Source organism: Miniopterus natalensis, chromosome 5 (genome assembly GCF_054644295.1).
Source record: "Miniopterus natalensis isolate mMinNat1 chromosome 5, mMinNat1.hap1, whole genome shotgun sequence".
Lineage (NCBI taxonomy): Eukaryota > Metazoa > Chordata > Mammalia > Chiroptera > Miniopteridae > Miniopterus > Miniopterus natalensis.
In genome coordinates, this window is record NC_142085.1 from 40,727,078 (window position 1) to 40,742,768 (window position 15,691).

Here is a 15,691-nt window from a genome sequence, read left to right on the forward strand (position 1 = left end):
AAATGGCACTCTATGCCATGTAATGGTGAAAAAACTGAGAAAACTGTTAACTTCAGAGACTTAAAATAGAGAAAATGTACACCTAATGAACTTGTGAGTCTGGCTAAAAAAATTTCCAGGTAGAATGGTGACTGTGTAAATTGGCTTCATAGCTGTAAGGTAAGGTTAAATTGGCTTCATAGCTGTAAGGTAAGGTTAAAACAGAGATGAGCTAAAGAAGAAAATATTCAGTATGTGAGCAAAATTAAAGAAAATACAGAAGACACAGGACTTGCTTATAAAAGGTTTCCAAAGTAAAATAAGTCCTGCAGTCAAAAATCGAATTAAATGTGTGGTTGTAATAACTTTTTAAAAAACATCTGAATGATTTAAAGTGGAGTCCAATATCTTATCTAGATAAAAGGAACTGGTCCCACAGCTCTCTGATTTGGCCACTGATGTAGGGGGGAAGGTCTGTTCCAAAAAGACTTGAGAGTGGGGCCGTTATGTAATAGAGTAGACTATAATCTGATACACAGAAAGCCTAAAAAAATTCTAAGGGCACTGTATTACTTGGATTAATTGGGACAGAAGCATTTCAAAATGAATCTACTTCACTGGGTCCCCAACTTTCCGCAAGAAGGAAGCAGGCTGAGGAAGCTATTTACCTGTGATACAGCCATTTCTTATGGAAAATGAAGGATATCTCAGAGGACAGAGCAAGAGTCCAGACAGCAGAGTGAGAAGCCTAAGAGAAATAGGCCCTTTTCAAAAACATTGCCTACCCCCTAAGTAGGTGGCCTGGCAATATGTGATGGGAATTCAAAATGTCTATGAACCGTTTAGAGGCGTATAATTCCTATTCTTCCCATTTGGAATGGGGGAATGTTGACTGTGTTTATTCTGACCCTGCCTCACCATTATATGTTTAATACGTGGGAACAGATAAGAGGACCCACAAAAAGGAGCAAAACACAAGAAGTGTGATTTGCATCTAGACCTGATTTAGATTAGATGACAGGATCCTGAACTCAGGGCCTGCTGTTGTTACTGAGATGAAACTTTTGGAAACACAGGATGAAGATAACCGTATCTGACATGTGGAATATGGACAATTTGTGAAGGAGAATCTATATGGGGAAAGATCAAGCTGTCACAAGCATCTGAGCCTTCCTACCCATCCCAGCAAATCATAAACATTGACAAACTTGTAATTGTTTTAAGTCAGTAAGTTTTGAGGTGGTCTGCTATAGGTAAATGATAGGTTTTAGTAGGTGTGGTGATATTTTTCTGAAGGTTAAGCCATCTGAATAATCTGACAGGGATTTGCTTAAAGCCAACATAAATTATAGCTTGGTTCACACCTGCTGTCCTAGTGTAATTATTAGTAATGTCCTCTTTCATTGTGAAAGTGTCTTGGTTTGGCTAATGCATTATGTAGTCATCCTACTTATAATGTGCTGCACAACAATGAGGTAAGGCTTTCTGGCTAGCTGGAAATTAACATATTTAATCATATAAACATATTTCAGATGAAATGTAAAATCTGAAATTGAGTGCTGTTGTAAAGCCCAGCTGTTCCTGGAGCCTAAAAACTTTAAACACTCTACTGGCAGGCTTCTGAACAGCTGAGGTTGAATTGCCAGTGAGCTACTAAGTGGCTGCCAGAATTAAAATCCTTTCTCCGTGTCTGGAATATATTTGGACTTCTAAAATGTGAATTAGAAAAAGAACACAATTGAGAAAAGATGTTACATGTTTCCCCTTCTCTTTTCTCTCATTCTTTCCAATGCTAATAATTAAAGTATATATCATAAAAAGACTAACTACAACGAAGAGTCAAATATGAAGATTTATGAATTATCCCAGTCATATGTCTCTGTCAATATTTACTGTTTTTTTAAAAAAAACTTCATTATAATTAAGGTCTGAATAATGAGTGCAATCTTGGAGATTCGACTGATGAAAAAAATTTACAAAAGGCAAAATTGCCTTGGCCCGCATGGCTCAGTGGTTAGAGTATCAGCCCATGCACCGAAGGATCTTGGGTTTGATTCCCAGACAAGGGCATGTACCTGGGTTGCAGGTTTGATCCCCAGCCCCAGTCAGGACGCATGAGGGAGGCAACCAATCAATGCGTCTCTTTCACATGGATGTTTTTCCTCCTCTCTCTCCTCTCTCTCTTTCTTTTCCTCTTCCCCTTCCCTTTCCCTCTCTCCCAAAATCAGTGGAAAAAATATCCCCGGGTAAGGAAAAACAACAAAAAACCCAAAAAGCAAAATTATCCACTTTTGATAATGGCTCCATAGACCAAGTCACCTGGCCATAAGTGATATTAGTTTATTACATTAAAAGCTTCTTGTGGCCAAGATTAAACACTTCACAGATCTTTTTTGGAGAATAAATGAAAGATTTGGTATTAAGCAAGCACTTAAAAAAGATTTGCCTTTCTTTAGCAAGAGATGTCACATGTAATGCAGGTGATGTCACTGAAGACTTACGAAGACTTATAGCATGAGAAAGAAAAAGATTAGAAAAAAACAGTAAAAGACAAAGCATATGGAAATATAAGAGAGTTCCAAAAAGGAGGTAAGGAGGGTATATATCGGTAAAGTTAATCATCTTACTTGCTATTTGTTAGCACTATTTCAATTCTGGAGCCTTGAGAATTTTTATTTGGAGCATTCATTTACTTGACGCTAACAGTCATCATCATCAACTCACACCTTGTTCCTGTCTCTCACATTTCTACCTTTCTAATCTGAAGTTTTTAAGAATTAAAAACTATTTTTTAAATATTTTAAGTTTATCATTAGTAAAACAATATTTCCTATTAGAAAATTTGCAAACACTGAGAAGTAAAACAAAAAGCAGAATACTAATAATCTCTACCCATTCAGAACTACCCACCACTTTCACCTTGGAGCATATTTTTCTAGGCCCTGTTCTTTATGTCTACGCATGTATACTATAATCCGGGCAAATTTGGGACAACAGCACACACTGTTTCATAACCCCTTTTCACACAGGAATATATTGTGAACATTTTTCATGTCAACAAAGGAACATTCTTAAAACGTGTGATCTATATTAGAACTCTGCCCTTAAAAAGGATGAACAAATAAATATTCCCACCCCAATGACATATAATAAGTATGTCTATTTTGTTGCAGCCTCAAGTAAAAGTATTATCTTTCCATATATGTGTATGTGTACACATATAATGTGTAATAAGTAAATATAATACATACATATAGCATTTATATGTAATGTTATTGAGTGGCATTCATCTGTATTTCTTTTCAAATACTGTTAAAGATGTTTTCATAAGTTTACTGACCATTTTTACTTTTTCATTTGTAAATTATCTGTGTTCACGTCATAAGGCAATTTGCATATTTCACATCTGACACTGTCTTATTGACTAGAAAGTCTTCTCTGATACTGAGAACATTATAAACCTTAATCTGCCATGCTATGACTATTCCCCACTTTAGCATTTATTTTCAAATTTTATTTATAATATACAGATAATCATTTTCTTTGATGCAACTGCCTCATTATTTTCAAATGAATAAACAAGATTATATAAAGAAATAATATATAATTTTTGTTCACTTCATCAATAACATTAAGCAAACTGCCAACATTCTAAAACAGTAATTAAAATGTCAGCATGCACATATGCTGGCAGGAAAGTTAAAAAGAAGTGGTAGAAATAAAGATGATTAAGTTTGGCTGTGATTCAGTAAGTCTGGAGTGGAAGCCAGGATTTGGCATTCTTAACACACACCCCTGGTAATTCAGAAGTGATCAGTCCATAGAAAACATATTGAGAACCACTCACTTCAAACTTACTTAGTTAAAATAAGATTATTCTGCCTCCCAAGAGGTTCCCATCTCATGTAAATATGTTTTCAATTCTAGTTTATGTATTATTAATATATTTCAAAAATATATCACAACCTTCAAGAAGTTTATTATAGTTATAATGATATAAAATCAAACTGAAGTAAGTCCCCATTCTCTTTCCCAAGGCAATAATGTAGTGTCTCAAACAATAAAGAAATTATTGATATAACCCATTAGTACCCTCTATTTAGAGAGGATTGAGGTAAAAGAAGTCCACCAAAAAGTAATCATATGACACACAAACTGAAAGCCTGGGAACAAAGGGATTATCTTCTCTCCTCTGGCTTTACTGTAATGATCAGTACTCATTCCAATGCAAGATCACTTGTCTGTAGTGGCAAGTAATCCCCATAATATGAAAGGATGAAGGCTATAAGTTAAGGCAGTTTGAGGGAGAAATGATGACATTCTAAGTGGGACCACGTGGTAGGCAGAACAATGACCTCCCTCTCCCCCCAGAACTTGTACAACGCTACATTATTCGGCAGAAGAGACTTTGTAGATGTGATTAAAGGTGAGTCTTTAAAAGTGAAAAACCTTTCCTGGCTATAGTCTGAGAAAGAAATGTGATGACTGAAGCACGGTCAGAGAGGTATTACAATGCTGGCTTTGAAGATGGATAAAGGGGAACATGGACAAAGGAGTAAAAGCAGTCTGCAGAAGCTGGAAAAGACAAGGATATGGAATGTAGCCCTCCTGGCACCTTTTATGATTTTAGCCTTTTGAGACTTGTGTCAAACTTGTGACCTATATAAGGTAATATATTTGCGTTGTTTTAAACCACTAAGTTTGTAATAAATTGTTATGGTAGCAATAGAAAAACAATACAGGCCACACTCTAGTGCCAATACTAGCTTCTGTACAAGGGTTGAAAGACAGATGGCAGGTACACATGACAGAAAATCTGTAAGGTTTTTCTTTAAGTTCTATTTCTCTCTGACACAGCTGATTCATGCCACAGATGAACAGCACTTTCTAGAACAGATGAATAGCACCTTCTAAATGGGAAGAGGCTTCAACTTTGTGAGTTCAAGTTCCAAAAAAGATTCTAGATCTAGATGCACTGTTCACATTAACTAAAAGTCAGACCAAACATAAAACCAGAATCAGGAAAGCTGACACCTGGAGCAATGGTTTAATAAGCAAAGAATAACTGTGCATTTTGGCCAGGTGATTCAGTTGGTTGGAGTGTCCTATAAAATAGAAGGTAGCAGGTTTGATTACCAGTCAGGGAACATATCCAGGTTGCTGGTTCAATCCCCAGTTGGGGCAGGTGCAGGAGTCAACAGATCGATGTTTCTCTCTCATATTGTTGTTTCGCTCTCTCTCTCCCACTCCCTCCCTTCCTCTCTCTAAAAATCAATAAAAATTTTTAAAATATATATTAAAAAATATTTTACAATATTCAATTTGCCAACATTTTATGAGAGATTTTTGTTTCTAGATCTATATTAATGTAAGATAACATTTATGGAGTGCTTACAAAATGCTAGTCATAATTCTAAACACTAAGTATATTAAACCATGACAACTCTGTAAGATAGGTACCCATTTTATATGAGGAAACTGAAGCACAGAAAAGTTAAGTAACTTTTTCAAGATTACACAGTTAGACCCTAGCTGGTGTTGCTAAGTGGTTAGAGTGTCAGTCAAGGGGTAGAGGGGTTTATTTCCAGTCAAAGGCACATACCTAGGTTGCAGGTTTGATCCCCTGCCCGATCAGGGTGCATACGGGAGGCAACCAATCAAGTGTCTCTTACATCGATGTTTCTGTCTCTCTGTCTTGCCTCTCTCTTTCTACTCCTCCCCACCTCTCTCTCTCCCTTCCACCAGTCTAAAAATCAATGAAAAAAAAAAAATCCTCGGGTGAGGATTAACAACAACAAAAAAGATCACACAGTAAGTGATGAAGCTGGTAACATGGGTAAACGTAAGTCTAACTGTTATGTGCTATTTTTTACCAGGTTTGGATATCAAGCTTATGTTCTCTGCATAAAATGAAATGTGAAGCTGTCTATTTTAATATGCTCTAGAAGTTTCTGGAGCACAGTAACTACATTTCCTGAAAATTTTGAATAATCAAACCCATAATCTTATCTGAGTTTAAAACTAAATTCTACTTAACATTAAAATTTAGACCTATTTTTCCTTTTGTGTGTTTGTCTTATATTTTTATCTGTTGTTTGCATGGACTCTGGTGACATGGTTCTCATGCATTCAACTATTTTGAACAGGGCCTAACTAACCATTTACCTAGTTGTCTAGGGACCACAACTAATAGTCACAGGGTAGGGGTTGGCTATGCCAGAAAAATTAACCATGTGATTTGGGGTGGGGGACGTTGGGTCATGTGGTATCAGTCAACTGGAGACTGAGTTCACATGGCAATCAATCAATCATGCCTAGGTAATGAAATTCTAGAGCACATATCAATTCCACACTTCAACACTGGGAGATAATGTGTCTTGACTTCACAAGGAGAGGAAAATAGAAACTTACACTCAGAACCCTCCAAGACTCTGCCCTTTGCATCACTTCCTTTGGCTGATTTTAATATGTATCCAGTCCCTGTAATACAACTTAACTGTGATTATAATAACTTTCAGTGAGATCTATGAGTCTTAGCCTTAAAAAGCCTGAGAGTGTTTTGGGAAACCCCCCATATTTTTCAGTTGGTGTCAGAAGTGAAAGCAGTCTTGGGACTATGCTCTCAAACTCTGTAGTTTGGCTAACTTCAGGTATAGCTAAACTATCTAAAGGAACAAATAATTTACTCTCTTATTAGGACAAGAACTTTAAATGACCATTTATAATATATATTTTCACATACTAAGAATTACAAATTTCTTAAATATGATTTTAGAAAAAGATAAATTATAAGCAGATAGCAGAAATATAGTTAGAGACTACGAGTATATTGGAACTGGCAGAGAAATGGTTTGCTAACTGTCCTTAACGGTTTGTCGAATATCCCTACCAAAGCATTTAATGCATGCTGAAACTAGTTACATGTGTCTCCTCTTCTAGATTCAGAGCATCTTGCTGGTAAGATCTTAAGTCGTTTACTCTGACGTTATCTAGCCTTCACTTAGGCCTTGACAGATAGTAGGTGCTCAATATTTATCTAACTCAATTAAATCTACATAATCTAACTCAATTAAACTCTACAAAACTCTCTGAATAATTTCAGGAAAGTCTCTCAGGTTAAAAAGATATTCTCCAGTGACCTGTCAAAGAGTGAAAATTCCACCCCTCGCTTAATTTTTTCTCTCCAATAGTCCATTGGCGATAAGTAAAAACACCTAGAAAGAACACAAAGCACTTTAAAAATAGATTCATTTAAATTATAAGATTATGTTCTAATTTAGCAGCTCAAAAACTTTGAAATATAGTAGCATCAGGCATGTTTAATGAAAAAGAAATTTAGAAAGCTAGATCTACAGCAGGGCAAAGTAAGAAATTTGATGATGGATAGATGGGCTTTGGAAGCTGTGGGGGAGAAATGGAATAACATATCAGCAGTGACTACCAAAAGAGGAAAGGAATACTAAATGGATATAATGTGAGAAAATTAAAGACAACTAGCAAATTTGACAATTTTAAGATCCACCTTTCTGAAATTAAGTATTTCATATAACTAATACAATCAACACAATAGTCCTAGTGTTATGATTTCACATTATACAATCTCAATAAAAGGCCCAAGTTTAAAACAGAATTCTTAAATTTTTGCATGCCTGTTTAAACACTCTTTATTCTTTTTATTTCTTCCTAGAATTTTTAAGATGTTCTAAAGATTGTGTGATATTTAAACTTTGATTTCAATGTAATTTATCACAGAAGAATGTTTTAAATTGTATGAAAAAAATAAAGAGAGAATCTTAATGTTCAATCTATATGCTCAATTTTAGGATAATTGTTTTAAGAGGTCAGCTTTAATCATTTCTAAGTTATTTCTATTGGTATTGAGAATAAAATGCGAGATAAGCAATTTTTTTTTATCAAACTGTATCCTTTATAAAGGTTAAATGAGCACTCAGATATACATAGGAAGTTAAACAAAAAGAACATAAAAACTGCTAAAGTTACTATCATAACATATTACTAGCAGGTCAAAAGTTGTATCTTAAATTGCATTAGGAAGAAACAAGAAAAAAACCATAAAGAAGCATACATATTTATTTCAAGTATCAAGGTCTTATTTGATGAGGAATCTGTTCTGGATCTCGGTCTCAAATTTGTATGTAACTTTAAAAAGTCTATTCTTAACTGACCATTATCTTTCATCTCTATTTCAGAAAAGTCTACCTTTAATTTCTATTATCTTCCGCCCATAAGTAATTCTGAACACTAACAATAAAGGATGAGCAGAAATATGCACTATTGGCTATATGACTTTCAGATTCTAAAGTGCTGCTGCAGGATGAGGACTGAGCTCCAGACTCTCTCCCTAAGGCTCAGGACAGACCCTTAGGGCAGGAAGACTGCAGACTGATCAAACTTAATATCCTTTGGGATTAGTTCCTGCACAGTATGAAAATAATAATTAAAAAAAGAAACTATGATAGTCTAAAGTAAAACGTACACTCTATAGAAGAATGGTATAATTACTGATCAAAAAATAAACACCAAAGAAGCTGGTAAAAGATTAATGACATTATAAAAAAGGGAAAATGAAGAGAGAAAATAACTTTCTCATAAGAGTTGGGGGACAGGTTTGAAGAGAGGAGATCCAGCCAGAAAATAAATTTTATGAGGTTCCTGGAGTAAGCTCAAAATAAAATTGTGCTTTTTTAAAAGGTGAATACCTTTCTTAGAGACTTAAATTGTTTACCTCATTTTCTGTTCCCACGTCCAGAGTGACAGGCAGACATTCTTGAGGATTCATCCCTCCACAAGCTGTATACAGAGCCAATTTACCCACAGGGATGCCCATTCCATTACAGCCAAGGTCTCCCAAGCCAAGAATACGCTCTCCGTCAGTCACCACAACAGCCTAGAAGAGAAAGAAAAAATATCTATTAATAGATGTTCACAAATCCTAGGGCACAGTTCCTGGTCTCCATTTCTGAAGTTAATATGTATGTAATGAAATACTAAACTGTCAAAACACATAAACTGAATGTACATGGAAAAACTTTATGTGATCAAACCTGTGGAGGAGTGGGGAGAATAAATAGATTTTATATACACATTTTATATTTTGTTAAAAATAAACACATATGATTAATTTGATTATTGATAAAAGAAGAGAAGGTATGCATAGAAAAATTCAAACAATCCAGCCCTGGCCCGGAGGCTCAGTTGGTTGGGAAAGTTGTCCTGTACACCAAAATGTGGTGGGTTCAATTCCAATCAGGGAAGGTGGTGGGTTTGATTCTGATCAAGGCATGTTCCAACTTGGCCTGAAAAATTTCTTATCTGTTCCATCCTTCCCTGAATGACAGTATCCTCTAAATAAATGAATATGGCGCTTATAATTTATACCAGACAGTTTATATATTGTCTAATAACTGATTGCCTTTGTTTCACGTGTGCTTTTCAACTACACAATAAAGAATACATCGTAATTTTCACTATTCTATTACAATAAAGAGCTGCCATTTATTAAGTGCCTGCTATGTGCAGACACTGTTTTAGGCTTTTAAAATAACAGTATGTGTAGTTAGGATCAGGAATATTGGTGAGGACCCAATATTAAGAGTTGAAAGGATAAAGGTAGGCTATTAATGAAATTAATCAGCTAAATAGAAAGAGCATAAAGTAAGGGGATGACTTACTGCCCAGCCCTTAGGATTCCAGGGATATTAATTAGACTCTCTACCCCAGAACTATTTCCTCTATTGACTCATTCTTAATATCCTCTCTAGAGTCCTGATTAAATATAAGTATCCTTCTTCTTTGAGGATCAGACATTTGTACTTTATCGAATTAGAACATTTTTTAGGGTAGTTCCTAAGGAGTGGGCCTGTGGACAGTGCAGAATACTTGATGGGAGAAAAATTGAGGGAGCAACTTAGGTGAGAGAAAGAGAAAGAACTGGGAAGACTGGAAATAGTAAGAAACATTTTACTTTACAAGTTTGCCTGGCATGAGTCTTAAAGAACAGAGTGAACCACTTCTAGCCACAGCTGCTCAAATAGGAAAGATCACTACGAAAGTAACATTTCAGAAGTCACAGCTGAAGGGCCTTTGTACCGCTAAAAGGCATCAATTGATTCAATCTTAATCCTAAAAGACACTACAAAGTTGCTGAGCACCTAACAGAAAAGGAAAAGGGGACCAAGGAGGGACAAGTACATCTCACTTTCTTTAGACAAGGCAGGTGGTATAGCACCATGTTTAAGAGCAAAAGCTCTGAGGCCTGCATTCCATTCCCACCACCACGCATGCACTACTGTGTAACCCACAGTTAAGCTGTCCCTTCCTTTCCTCACTGTATTATCATGATAATTACAAGAATGAATCCAAGTACAGTATCAAAAAGAAAGCTGTGAAATGTCAGATTATATTGTTACTTTATTTTCATGAGTTCACTAACAGAGGGAAGTCAGATAAGCTACCTAAGGTCACAATGATAAAGGAAATTAACAGATTTTTTGCCTACCTGGATTCCTCTTAGTGAATGGTTAATATGAAAGTAGAATTTGCTTAAAGAAACTCAGACACTATTTCAACATTTATTCAACATTTATCATTGCTTACAATAAATAAAGAAATACTAAGAAATTAGATCGAAATAATGAGGAAATGGCATCTAAATGGTAACAAAATAAAATTTACCCACTATGCAAACATCAAGGGGATATAAATTAGGTGACATTCACTAGAAAAGCTAGTCACAACAATTAAAGTCACAATTGTCAATATGTTATAGGACAGAGAAAAATAACAAATTTGCCATAGTGGGAAAATCTGATAAAACTTACCTTGATGACATCTTCTGGCCATGCATTAAGAATGGAAGCAATATGCCCTCGATCATGGATACTAATAAAAAGACCTCTGACAAAAAAAAAGGGGGGGAGTAGTTTCAATTTACTTCAAACTTATCAAACTATCATGAACATTAAAAAACTTTCTCAAATCAGTTTAATGTATCTCCATTTTAATCAAACTAGTGAAAATTATTTCCTTAAACAAATAAGAAATAGAAACCTTATAAGAAAATTACTTTAATATATTGACATCTACAATAATTACATATTCTTAAATGTTTTTTAATTAAGGAAACATTCATTTTATATAGAGAATTTAAATAGCATTATCCATTCCACTCACAGATTCATTTATAGTCTTTCATTAATATGTATAAAAGCCCTTTGAAGAACAACATGAAGCATACCCAAACACGCATTTTCAGTGTCTGTTCCATTTATTAAATATTCAGTGTGGAGATGAGAACATGTATTGACAGTGGCTGAAGTGACTGAGAATGCTGAGTAGTCCTTTCATGTGAAACGTACTTGATTCTTTGATTTGTGATCTTAGTTGCTGTTTGCAATGTTGTCATTTAGACACTCAACTGAAGCCTTTAACATTTCTCACCCCACAGTTCCTATGAAAGCTTAACATGTAACTTTAAAAATTAAGATTAAACTTTTTTTAATTTCTTAAACTCACTTAAAAATTTTACTTTAGTATTGTTAAACACAATTCAACTACAGAGAACTACATACAACAAATATACAGCTTAATGAATTGTTATAAGGCAACCACCCTTCTACAGAATATCCACTGAAGCAGAGAAAAATCTTGTCAGCTACCCGGAAGCCCTCTATGTGTTTTCTCCCAATCAACACTCCTTCCTTCTAAGAATAACCACACTCCTGACTCTTATGGTATCATTTCCTTAGTTTATAGTTTCATCATCCAAATAAAAAACCATCCCTACACACTACTGTTTAATTTGTCTGGTAAAGTTTCCCAAAATCTGGATTTTGTTGATTGCATCCCTGTGTTTCTTGGAAAATTGGTAACTGAATTTAAAAACTTAATTAGATTATTCTATTTTTTTACCAGACACTTCACGGTTTGATGTTACCAGAAGATGCATAATATCTTGTAGTCCTTTTAGTGATTTTAGCAGCTGCTGACACATAGTATCTAAATTCATTAATTCAAAATGGTGATATTCCAATTCTATCAATCATTATTTATTAGCTGGAACACTTTAATTAAATTTATCAGGGTGATATTGGTTAATAAAATTATATAGGTTTCAAGTGTACAAATCTATGATACATCATCTGTATACTGCATTGAGTGTCCACTGGGGGTAAAGAGGGTCAAATGTACGTTGACTGAAGATTTTACTTTGGGTGGAACACTTCTTTAAAGAGAAATTTCACCATACTATTGTTTGTTTACCCTATGGTAAAGATTATATAAAAAAGGATAAGTGCTTGATTCTTTCTCTTATTTAACAGTTTTTTAAAAAAGAATGCATTTGCTAGAATCCTTCAAGAGTTTCCACGGGGCGGGGGTGGGGTGGGGGTGGGGGTCGGGGGGTGGGTGTGTGTGTGTGTGTGTGTGTGTGTGTGTGTGTGTGCTGGATTAATATGAACTCATTAATTTAAACATATTTTGTCTTACTCCATGACAGTTACTTTGTTTACTGAAACTCAAATTGTCCCATTTTTAGCCAGTGGAAGACTCTTTACATTGGCCTCAGCCTTTTTTATAGCTTCCCTGTTCTCTGTTATGACAAGGTATTCCATTTTGTCTTGAAAATGTTTGCCTCAGGCCAAATTGAGCCATTTCTCTAAGCAGCCCTGGTTTCTTTTAGTAAAAGTGGTGTTTCAAGATCGAAATCTAGGTCATAGGGATCCCTACCACTACTAACTGATCTACGTATTGTTATTTAAAAATTTTCTAAACAAAATTAAAATTCACATCCTATTTATGGCTAGAAATCTCAACTTGGCCTTCTTCTCCTGTAAGGTTACAATGATTTCCTAGCAAACTCAACTTACTGCTCTCTGAGATGGCCACTTCACACTTCTTTTCTCCTCACCTCTCCTACATTCATCTCCCTCCCACTCTCAATTGATAACCAAATCTTAAATTTCAAACAGAAATGATGCAATGGGGTGAAAACTACCTCATCTTTCTAATGTAAACTCCACTAAACCATCTGCACCTTTCAAAAAAAATAGACTTTATTTTTTAGGGCAGTTTTAGGTTCACAGCAAAACTGAGAAGACAGTACAAAGATGTCCTATAACTCCCTGCTCCCACACATGTAGAGCCCCCTCTGTTATCAACATTCTCCAGCAGAGTGGTATATTTGTTACAACTGATGAACCTACACTGACACATAATTATCACCCAGAGTACATGGATTACATTAATGTTCACTCTTTGTGTTGTACATTCTATGGGTTTGGACAAATTTACAATGACACACTGCTATAAACATTAGTGTGCAAGTTTGTGTGTGGACATAAGTTTTCAATAGCAGGACCTTTAGTTCAACACTGATGAGAAAAAAAAATCCATTCCCAGACAGGGCCACTGTCTGTGTGGAAAATGCATGGTCTCCTTGAGATACGCATATACACACAAAGCAGCAAATTCCTTACGCACAAAGACTCTCCATTTTGCTCACATTTTTAACCCTAATGCCTATAAGTACACTGGCACATAAGTATGTGTCCAACAATGTGCACTGACTTTAGTGCTGAAAAATAAGGCTTCTAGAATCAATTTTTTTAAGTACAGAAAAGATGACATAAACCCAGACTTATATTGACTTATTAAATAACCAAAAATTATATGATGATAGTAAGTGCTACAGGCAGATTCCTGACGACTGTCTGACTCAACAAAAATATTAATTTACCAAGTTGGCACTAAATTATATCCTTTCCTGTTTTTCTTACTGTTTCATATGAATTTATTGTTTCTCAAAATGATTATAAGCTCTTTATGAGTTACATATTTCTTTTGGATCCCTATCATATCCAACTCTGCAATAAAAATATTTCAATAAATAATTGTAAAATTAGAATGAAATGTATTTCGGCTTTTTTAAATAAGGCATTTTTGTTGAATTATCTAAGATGTTCTTGGCAGTATAACATTAAATAATATTTCTTGGGAACTTGTTAGTTAGCCAAGGTTTTCTAAGTAACACTGGTCTGAGGAAACAGTATCATTTTTTAAAAACAAGAGGAACAAAGAATAATACTAAAATGTACATCAATTAAATGCCAAGGTTTATTATATAAAGATATGAGAACAATTTCAGTGACAGAGCCACCTGACCACCTGTAATCTCTTGCTCTGACTAGGGATTCATTTGTGGCAAAAATGCTTACTCTCAGAGAGAGATCAATAAATTAAAGATATGCAATGTTCCATCAAAGTTAAGGATTTTGAAGCAATAATTTGCAAAACTTTCTGGAATGTCTCTTTGATCAGAAACCTATTAAGATACCCAAAAATTATTCAGCACAGAAAATACTCATACTTAATGGTATAGAGTTGAATATGAAATATTAATTCTCAATATATATAGTTACAGTTATAAAATGAAAAGTTTAGACTAGAAAGCTGTCTATCAATGATATTTTACTACTTAATTTTAAAATGTGGGTTCATGCTTATTATTTTATTCAACAGGTTTTAATCTGTAGCAAACATTATGTATTCGATGCTCAAAATATTCCAGATTTTGCCAATGGAAGCCACATCAAGAGGGTGTCTATGTCCTTTTGACAGATCCCCATCACCCTCTGAACACTTCCTTACTTTCTGGTACACGATACCTCAAGCTCATCTTTACTTATCCTGGCCCAGCCCTGGAATCAGCAGTTTCTCTAAGGAGTTCTGGTTCCTTTTGGTAGAGAATCGAATTTAGATCTGAATGCTAGGTGTTTGTTCCTGGGGTATTGCTGTTCCCAGGCCAACTCAAAGGACACAACTAGAGAATATATGTATGTACATACATAGTATGCATGTGAGTGTGAGTGTACATATACCTACAGATATATACACACATATGTATTATATATTTATCTATACATTGCAAACTGTAAGTTCACACTAATACTTCCAATTCAAATTTAATACCACAGGATTCATTTTAATGTTCTCCCTTCAATTTTCACGTGTAACAACTTTCTCAAATGGTGAGAAACCTAGCTCCTATTATGCTTAATATATTTACTTATTAGATCAGTCCTCTTTGTATAAAACCAATCTTGTCCTCTCCCTGCAATGGACACCCCACTCACTTCACTAAGGCTCCAATCTCTGAAGTAGGCAGCACTCCTACACAGATGCCCTCCTCACCCCACTGAGGCTCTGTCTAACACTTGGCACCACCCTCCTACACAGATTATCTGCTCCCTTCACCTTGCTTGGCTCTCAGACCCCAAGTCAGACTGCCCTCCTATGTGGGTGTTCTTAACCTGGCCCAGGCTCCAGCACTCCAGGCTGGGTCCCCAATCCTTTCAATCAGAGACTGAAGGATCATGCAGCAGACAGAGGTACTGACTGCTGCTGGTATCTCTGAAGAACATGAAAACCTGGTGCTGGATATGCAAAAGGAAACTACAATTATCCTCTGCGGCTGGTAGAGGAATACCAACCTCTATCACATCTTCACAAATTAAGGATTTTTATCTCTTTGCTTATCATAATTGTGGAATTTAACTTCCTGATTTTTTATCTTTCATTTGTACTTGTTGTTGTTTTCCATTTACAAGTGAAACAAACTGATTTTTATTCCTTCAGATTTCTTACATTTAAACTCAAAATTCTGCCTCATCAATCATTTTACTTTTTTTTCTAG

The 15,691-nt window shown here is 35.2% G+C and overlaps 1 protein-coding gene across 1 annotated transcript in view; it reads right to left on the bottom strand.

The window, feature by feature from the left end:
- Nucleotides 1-15,691, bottom strand: part of ME1 (malic enzyme 1) — a 132,376-nt gene that overhangs the window by 64,054 nt on the left and 52,631 nt on the right. Inside the window, exons 4-5 of the mRNA XM_087817485.1 lie at nt 10,821-10,896; nt 8,726-8,887 (exon numbers count right to left, since the gene is read on the bottom strand). Coding sequence (XP_087673611.1) covers nt 8,726-8,887; nt 10,821-10,896 — 238 coding nt within the window. The remainder of the gene's footprint in view (nt 1-8,725; nt 8,888-10,820; nt 10,897-15,691) is intronic.